This window comes from Mytilus edulis, chromosome 2, assembly GCF_963676685.1.
Source record: "Mytilus edulis chromosome 2, xbMytEdul2.2, whole genome shotgun sequence".
In the NCBI taxonomy this organism is placed as follows: domain Eukaryota; kingdom Metazoa; phylum Mollusca; class Bivalvia; order Mytilida; family Mytilidae; genus Mytilus; species Mytilus edulis.
The window spans coordinates 106,392,320-106,402,110 of record NC_092345.1 but is presented as its reverse complement, the minus strand read 5'-3'; the positions used below and the strand labels follow the sequence as shown (position 1 = coordinate 106,402,110).

The 9,791-nt window shown below is 32.1% G+C and overlaps 1 protein-coding gene across 3 annotated transcripts; it reads right to left on the bottom strand.

The window, feature by feature from the left end:
• Window positions 1-415: 415 nt before the first annotated feature.
• LOC139513846 (uncharacterized) lies at window positions 416-6,841 on the bottom strand. 3 transcript variants are annotated; one of them, XM_071302699.1, is made up of 4 exons: window positions 6,736-6,841; window positions 3,498-3,856; window positions 1,680-1,874; window positions 416-1,063 (listed from the first exon to the last, which is right to left on the bottom strand). In XM_071302699.1, the coding sequence occupies exons 2-4, from the start codon at window positions 3,822-3,824 to the stop codon at window positions 689-691; spliced, it is 897 nt and encodes a 298-aa protein (XP_071158800.1). In that variant the 5' UTR covers window positions 3,825-3,856; window positions 6,736-6,841; the 3' UTR covers window positions 416-688. The 3 variants fall into 3 exon arrangements, with proteins under 3 accessions (XP_071158800.1, XP_071158801.1, XP_071158799.1); XM_071302700.1 differs by having other exon boundaries at window positions 6,725-6,826; XM_071302698.1 differs by lacking the exon at window positions 6,736-6,841 and adding an exon at window positions 6,641-6,664 and having other exon boundaries at window positions 464-1,063.
• Between the last annotated feature and the right edge of the window lie 2,950 nt (window positions 6,842-9,791).

The window sequence follows — 9,791 nt, the reverse complement described above, 5'->3', positions numbered from 1 at the left end:
TGAATTATGTTTGACTTGTATCCAATGCATTGCTTTACAAAAAAGAAATGGGTTTTATACTGTTTTCTGGTTTACAGTTATCAATCTATATTTTTTTGGTGTGAACACATTTGCAGATTTCCACAAATCCATGAATTTCTCAAATGGAGAAATTTAAATAATAAGACTGCACTATGGTTTGTCTCTTGTACTGTGTCCTTTTTCATAGCAAAGGCAGTGACAGTTGGATGCAAATGTATGAAATTAAATGCAAACATGTAGCAGTAATGAATAGATAAATAAGTTAAGTACTTAGAGGACTCACACTGCAGGAGAACAATTGTCAATAGATCTGAAAATAGTATAATGTCCCAGAGGACTCACACTGCTGGAGAACAACTGTCAATAGATTTGAAAATAGTATATAGAGTCCAACAACAATTAAACAAGTTTATTAATAACATTGTTAAAAAAAAAACATATAATGATGTCACACTTAATGCTTAGTCAGTACATGAATCAGCTTCCATAAAAAATCCAATAAAAAGTTGTATAAATCATGAGCACCTATAGAACACATGTATAAATGTCATGATCCTGGAGGATAATGATTCTGGAATGAAATACATGTCTGTAAATATTCGCTGCCTTTCTTCCCTTGATTTTGGCTATAGTGCAATGTTGTCTCTAATGGACAACCTTGTACACATCAAGTCTTTTTCCTGTATATAACATCAGTCACTGTTCCGTCGTCCTTATGCATCTTAATCAATGGTTCATATCCTTTCTCAACCATGAACTTGTTTAAATCACCGACACTGCCTGGTTGGTTTATATATTCCACAGTCACCATTTTTATATCAACTTTGTCAAAAGGAATAGTTTTCAGGACTCTCAGTTCATCACCTTCAACATCAAGACTGAAAAAATCAACTGTGGTCTGATTGAGAGAGAGAAGTATTGAATAAAGCGGGAAACATTGGACCTCTATCATGTTTTCTTGAAGTTTCCATTGCTTCAACCAGTTCTGCACTGTTAAATCATGAACTACGCGACCCATGTTAGATGCTTTGTTGAAATTGAGCTGAAACAGAAATATAATGGAACAAGTGAAAAGCAACTTTTATTGTACAGACATTTGTTTATTGTATGGCAAAAAAAACAAAAAAACAACAGAAATTTCATCACCTATTTTATTAAAGAGTAAGAAGTGTAAATATAAATTTAGATGTACATACATTTGTATCTTGCATTTATTTCTGTTGATTTATTAAAATAAATAATAAATTTTAAAATTATTCTGCATGGCCCAATAAAATACAGTACATAATGTTGATTTGACCTTGATGCTTTTCATTTGTATCCGTTGTTTATCCTCCTTGTTTGCTAGACCATCAGACAGTCTGATCATGAGACATTCAGTTTAGATGTACTGTCTATAGTAACCACTGATGAAGTGATTATTTCCAATTTATTAATTGATTTACTCAATAAAATTTGATGTACACATTTATACTTTTTCATGATATAAATAAGGGAACTGAAAGTTAAATGAAAGAAAGTTTTTGTCTCTGTAATTTTTCCCACCAAAATGACCAGTGCCATTTCGCACATTAGTATTCAATATTGGCAATAAATTCAGAAGTATATTTACTGAACTTTTTCTCTTATTATTTGCTTAGATTTCTTTTATATTTTACCTTTGCAGGATATGGGTACGGGTTTAAACAAGCATTCATCGTAAAAGCTTTCCTGTGTTTTCTTTTTAGTTTGGCATAATTAGAAGGGTCAGCCTCTATTAACAATCCGTTCCATTTTCTGTGGCGTTCAAAGAACAGTGTGTTTGATCTTCTTTCTCCATTTAAAGCACCACATTCTATGTAAAATCCACCTTCCTACAAATTATTCAAACAAATAAGGTCATACAATATTATAAAATTGAGAAAGGAAATGGGAAATGTGTCAAAGCGACAACAACCCGACCATAGAGCAGACAAATTATGTATACTGAAACCAGTTTAAGAACAAATTGACTCTTCCATGTACCTTTTTCCTGTATCTTTACATAAATGCAATTTTAGTTTCTTACAAAACAAGATTTCTTTATCTTGAAACATTTTATATTTAAAAGAAAATCTTTTGATAACTATAAAGAATCAATTCCTTAATTTAAAAATTGTTCCACTTTTTTTGATTTTCCGAATTCTATTGAGATAAGAATTTGTAAAATATGATTTCCTCAACTAGTGTGATGGACAAGAACATTTTCCTAAAAAACATTTTTTTACCAAATGGGGAAGGTCATCTCAATGATTGAACTTGAGATGCAAAAATAAATAAATTGCTTCAATGAGCGCAGCTAATTAAAACCGCAGAGGTCCAACCCTGAACAGTTGGGACAAAAATGGATGCAACATTCGAGCTTGATACAGGTCTGAATTTGGATTGTAATTAAATATTTGACACATACATGTAATAGGTTTCTGACACAGAATAACTGTAGTCAAAGAACTCAGAATTGGTTATATGATTTGAAATTATATTTAATGTTTTGCTATAGTGCAATACACCATGCTGTTGCGAATCCCCCCCCCAAAAAAAACAATTAAAAAAAATATACCCCCCCTTTTTTTTTATTTTGAGCAATACATTAAGATGTTGAGAATTTTCTTTATAATTAAAAAACAATACTTTCTCTCAAGATATGGTCAAAATCTCAATTTGAATTATTTAAATTCCCATTTAATATTTCCAATGGAGTTAGTTCATAACCATAATTACCCATTTAATAATTTAAAAGCTGTGTAAGGGAGGTAATCAAAATTTTACTTAAAAGTAATTGTCCATTAAACAGGACACCCTTGTTTTCCCCCTTTTTTGTCCCTAATTACTATTCGGTTTGAGCCATAACCACCCAAAGCCAATCATAACCATCCCTTTCTGGTATGGAACATTGTGGTGAAATTTCAGAGAGATCAATGCACCGATCCATAAAATATTGTCTGGTAACTGGACAAATGCTGATTTGTGCCCAATTCTGGCCCCTAATTCCTAAACTGCTAGAACCACAACCCCCAAAATCAATCCCAACCTTCCTTTTGTAGTTATAAACCTTGTGTTTAAATTCTATTCACTTATACTAAAGTTATTGTCCGGAAACCAAATGTCTTCGGACGATGCTGACGACAACGACACAACGTGATAGCAATATACGACCGCAAATTCGTTTATAAAGGCAAATAAGAGGATAAGATAAAGAGAGGAGGAAAATACCATAAGGATTCAAACTCATAAGTTGATGACAAACTTATAAAGACACGGTAAAAAGACACATACAACTATAATTGATCAAGGAATATTATATGTCTCTGATACTAATGATCACTGATGATTAAACTTGGGTCTGCTCTAGTACAAACGTATATAGACAATAATAATAAATGACTTAGTAATGTGATAATAATAAATGACTTAGTAACTTGATACAGAAATGTCTGGAACTTAGTTTCATATCTTACCATAAAACCAAGTCGGTTGTCAACAAATGGAGCTTGACCACTAGAGAAATCCAACTTTTCAGGATTGTCAAGTCGATATGGACGTGTAGATGGCGGCTCTATAAAATGTTCCCGTATTATGCGGACCATCTGTTCGTTATCCATTCTAACTTTTTCACGGTTCAGTCTTGTCATTATTTCCTCATCATGGGGGTTTCCTTCGAAGGGTTTAAACAAAGGTTCTGTCGACCTAGGTAACATCAATATAACTAGGAGAATAGCACAGGAAAGACAGATGATACCGATTATTATCCGGGTCTTGTTGTTTATAGTCGCAGACTTCATCATGGAACTTAGTTGTAATCACATGTCAGGCAATCCTGCAATGAGACGGAGATAGAACAATCAAACAATGTGACACTTTGAAAGTAGTCTTAGAAAGAATACAGATTTTCTTATTGGCAAAAAATGCTATCATGACCTTTGAACTAAGAAAAAAAATCCAATAAAGGGACGATCATTTGATGTTCGCTGGGGGGATGCATGAGTAATCTGGCCTGGTAAGAGCTGAAAATAGATAACTTTGCATTAAAAAGGATTAAAATTAAAACCTAGGGAAAAGTTGTGTACAAAAATGAAAATGTTAAGCATACGTAGCAACAGATGAAAATGAATAGTCAATTCGCACAAAAACCTGATGTCCTAGTCCTAAACTATAAGCCTTCGTACGTCCATATATCGTTTGTTCTCAGCAGTTTTTTTGATTGGATTATATCTTTGGGTGGAGTCAATAGTTAAACAGAGAACCAATCAGAACTAGTGACAGAATATAAACATTGTAAAACTAGTTTTACAAGTCAGTTTAAAAATAAGTTTTCTCTAAATTTTAGATTTATTGATAAGTATATAGTCTAATAAGTACAAGGAAATTCACAAGCATGTTGTAGGTGTGTTTGATTTGCCAATTTCATTTCAATCAATTACTCAGTTCATTTATAAATACAGTTATGTCATTGTGAATGTACTTTACAATGGTACAATCACGGCGTAAATATCCTTCTGTTGCCTTTGAATTGCGAATTTGTCAAACTGCAATAGTATAAAACAGCAAAGATAATGAATAATAGAGATGGGCCATTTTGTACATATACAAAGGGGAAACTTCGAGCAAGCATTATTATTTATAGTTTCATTGCATTTTAAAAGTTAAACGGGATTTTGTGGCAAATAAACCAAGATTTTTGTAGAAAATCCACAGATATCTTTGTTATAAAATTTTAAGCATAGATTACTCACTTGATTTTCTATGATGTGCTAGCGTTAATAGTTTACAAAAAATCTTATTAACAACCTTTTAAATAAAATTTTAAAAAATCGTGCTAAGTCACGAAAGTCGAGTGCACCCTAGAAGGTGTACTTGAATTGGTCCATATTTATATTTGTATAAACCAATATCTAAATTTATAAACTTGTTTTAAGGAAATCATTGCTAGCACTGCTTGCAATAATCCTCCATCTATCAGGTACCAAATTGCCAAATATGAGAGTACAAGGGGAAAGGCTGAGGATTTTCTTTAGAATTTCTATTTGTTTAGCAATAAGGATTTTTTAATCCAATCAAAGACTATAAAAATAAAATTTAATTTGCAAATGTGTTTACATGTAGGTAAACCTGTTACATATTATAAACAGGCCATTGATATGAATGTTTTCATTGGATGATGAATTGATCATTTCATGGTTGAGCTAGCAAGGAAGCTAACCAAAGAATCTACCTGTAGCTTCATACTCGTTGGAATCTGCTGTAATATCAGAAATAAAGTTCTTTAACATTTGATGCATCTGTAGAAAGAATCTATAATATCAGCATGATCAGAAGTCCATTACTAGCATCTTCGCTAGCCAAGGTTAGTTACGATCCACTCCCGTACTCTTTGGCTAGCGAAGATGATTACTAGCTGATAATATTAAATGTAATTGTGTCAAGCGGAAAGTCGGTCTGTGAGGTCTTGCGGACACATCTGGTCTCGCCCAGTTCGGAGTGTTTAATCATTGCAATTCATTTTTGATACGCACCAATCACTAGAAATAGCTACTTGACAGTAAATCTGGAAAAGCGTTTCGGACGAGTGATAATTTGTTCCTTCTTCACAGCACTGGATTGGAACGGACTGCTGGTGGTGGACTATAAGTATACCCGAGGGTATCATGTGCTAAGTAGTTGTACTTCAGTACTGACATGATTTATCGCCAACCTTTCTTAAATTGTCCACTGACCGTATATAGATGTATTTGGCTATGTAATACCCCTTTTACTGAGTCTTATATATATGATGGACCGACAGGCAAACAGTAATTGCTTGAGAACATCTCGAAAAACAAAAAGACAAAATGGTCTGACTTGAAAAAAGGGGTAACTGATATTTCATGATCAAAATTTCAAAATTGAACACAAAGTACTAACTTTTACCCATTTTCGCATTATAATCATTTTAAGAGCAATTAGAATCATTAACATTTATAAAACGATATTGTTTATAGAGTAGTAATTTGCTTGTTAGTACATATGTATGTATTTGAAATGTTGAACTGTTATTTTCTAAGATACTATGTATCATAATCATGTTGAACAATTTTGACAGGCTGTTTTTTCTTCTTCTAAATTTAGGTCTTTGCATGAGGTCTGTGCATGTCATTTGATATGCTAATCCTATGGGGTATCACACCTGTGTGTTGAAGGCAGAAAAATGTTTGCCATGCATTTTACGAAAAATTGCAAAAACTTTACATTCGGTACCTATAGATGGTATATTCTAATTTCCTCTTGACAAGGATTTGTATAGTAACTATACAAACCCTTGCTCTTGACATGACATTTACGTGTTGATGCTGATATTTGATAAAGTAATTATATCTATATAATCATTCTATAATTTAAAGATCTCAGTAAAAGTAGTGCAAATCTTGGTTCTTGCTTTTATCCATGCGATATAAGCAACAGTAGTGTGAATATGTCGTATATATATATATATATATATATATATATATATGGTATATGTGGTATATAATATACAATACATTATTTCCCAATAATATCATGAATATAGAGGGACACTACATAAGAAATTAACACTCAGTGTTTAGAAAAAAGTACGGGTCTATACCTGAAGAGCCTGTGCTAATATTATATATGCTGAATATTTTATAACTGTTTTAGTATTAGATGATATCTAAATGTTTATATTTACATGTAACTCACGTGTACATAGGTGTAACACTCCTATGTTGTTTACATTCACGATACACACATATATATTCATTGATGTAACAGCAACACACGAAGAATCAATAAAGAAAGGGGAAGTAATTTGTTGTAACCGTTGATAAATCACTATTACAAGTAAATGATTATATTAAACATGGATTACTAGTATTTTTAAATACATATATCAAAATACATTAAGGTTTAAATACAATCAGAGACATCGTCTCTGAAAAATACAATTCCGAAAAAGACAAGTGCATTTTTAAAAGTTGTACGTAATCAAGGAATTGTATATTTAAAAGGAATGGAAACGCGGCCGACTTCAAAGAAAATATTATGATGCATCTCTTGCTTTGACCGGGTGTTAATTACACCCCATAGCTCTAACTGGCTCATTACTTATCTGGTAGAAGTTATCGAACGTGGTCATTTAATCTGACACTAGTTATCTAACTTGACAATGATATTTTTTTCTTCTTAGGCATGTTTCTGTAATAAAAAATAATGACTAAAACATCATTCTAAGGGGCATTCTGTTTCAATTTGCTTGGCGTAAAATAAATCATATTATTGTTATTTTTGAAGATAATTCGAAATACACATTCTATTGTAGAGTAACGGTACTTACATTGTGTAGTACGAACGTGGTAAAGTAGCTAAGTGATAAATCATGAAACGAAAAATAAATTAATCCAAGAAAAAAAAATATAACAATACAACCACATTCATAGTTAGTAATAAAAAACTTATTATTCAATTTTTTTTTATCGTATTATTTCATGAAGGTATGTCATAATCAGATGATATCGGACATTTTACGAGTGTTAAAAAGTTTTCATGCAAAATAAAGAACATTTTAAAAATGTAACTAAATGACTGTTAAAGAAAGAAGTTAATAAATTATTATGAAGGAAGGAAAATTTTAACAACTGCAGTATATTATCTAGATAAAAGAACTCAGATTACAGGTGTTATGATAAACAACAGCATGCAGGATGTTCCAATTTGCAGGTATAATATATCATGTATCAATGATAAGCTAATTTGTCTCTGGTCTTACATACTTTTAAGATGTTAAAAATTAATAATGTCGAGCTCACCTGTTAATTAATGCTAAATTATGCAGAGATGCAATAAATTTTCTAATTAGAAACAGTTCAAACTTTCCCACATTCGCATTTTATTTATTTAAACACCAAAGGAATACTTTTGCGGCCTATAGACTACTGCTCTGGGAGAAAAAGGAAGGAACAGTTTTGCTGTTTCGTATGGTAATTTGCGGCAACGCTTTATAATGGCAAACTGCATTCTAAACAACGATTTAGTATCTAAAGCAGCATTTGACAAAAAAACTTGAAATGCATAACATCGTACATGGTATATTAAGGCACAATAAATCCCAATCGTGTGTCTTTTATATATATCTTGTCTGTTATTTCAGACAAAATGTCGTCAATGTGAAATATAAACATGGGATTTTGAAAAATCATAGCTAATTCGTTTTTATCACCATTTTCATAAAACCAACACTATGCGATAGAAAAAAGACTAAGCTTTTAAATTATATGTCAATGTCACATCTATTTCAAGTAGTTATTTAACTTATACCAAAATACAAAGTGTCGATGTATTTGTTGACGCACAACTTCAAATTTTCAACATGTTTCGAAATAAAATCATATATATTGTACCAATTACATTTAGCATTCGTAATTTAGATCAAACTGTAGAAAAATATTCCTTCTTTAAAATGATATCTCATTTTCTCACTTTTTTCTTTCTACTTTCCAATATAATAAAGAAATCGTAGTGCACTCCCAGATTGATAGACATATTTTGACAGAATATTGAAACTCAAAACTGAAATTTCGAAAAATCGTAGAAAATTCTTAAAAGTTACAAGAAACTTCAAGAAGAGCCTAAGCGATAGAATAAGGTTTCAGCTTCATAATGATATCAACTGTTTTGTTTTGCACTTCGCAGTTTTCAAGTTTTTAGAAAAATATCAAAACACAGTATTTTTTGTTTAGTAATCCGGATGAAACTCCCTCAATTTTCAAGACCGAGGTCTATTCTAATGATAATTTACTCAATACAATATTACAAACGTATGTTTGATGAGGCATTAAAATGATACCTAAGGCCTTACTTTTTGCTAGGAATAAAAGTTTATTCATGATTTCGGGTTTCTCTCTCATTTATATCGTCTCAAGCAAGATGACCCCGTGAATTAAAAGACCGATTTATATGACAGGAAATGGAACTCCGTCATGATTTTTTATATTATTCATCATACTTCCGCCTGAGCCAGACATGGTTTATAACTCTGCGGGTGCGCTGTTGGTATCCCGATTGATCTCGAGCCGCGTTTCCATTCCTTTTAAATATACAATTCCTTGACGTAATCGAAGAAAAACAAATATAAAGAACCGATATAATGAGCGACGCGAAAACAAATTTTAACGACTTTTTGCCCAAAACAATAGTTTTTTTTTTGTATATAAAAATGGGGACATTCGCTAAAAATCATATATATAAATCTAAGGAAACATGAGAATTTTTTGCGACCAAAAAGCTAGGGTCGTACATCCTTGACATCCCCATGAATCCGCCACTGATATACCAAATGTGTGTGTGTGTTAACAACTATTTATTTTATTTTATATTTTAATTTCAAACAACTAGAGACATTATATATGACGACGTTGTCCTCGAGCCGCGATGATCATGCGCTGACGTGCGATGTTTTAACGCGCTGAAGTGCGTTTTTCATCTCGCCGAACTTTGCTGGCTGGGTGCATAATTCCATTTCAGAAATTCTAAATATTTAAAGAATATAAAGCACACCCCATCTTTGCTTTTTTAATATGGATTGTTATGCCCTCGTCCGACCGCACGTCCTCCCATCCCATTATCATAATGGATACATACAGGAGGGTGGTAAAGGATTATTTTTGTGCAACGTGTTTTGTTGTTTTTATTTCACGTGCAGCCGTGAAAAATGATCGTTATTCAACTTTGTGAAACCGGTAAAAAGATGACCTGAATGA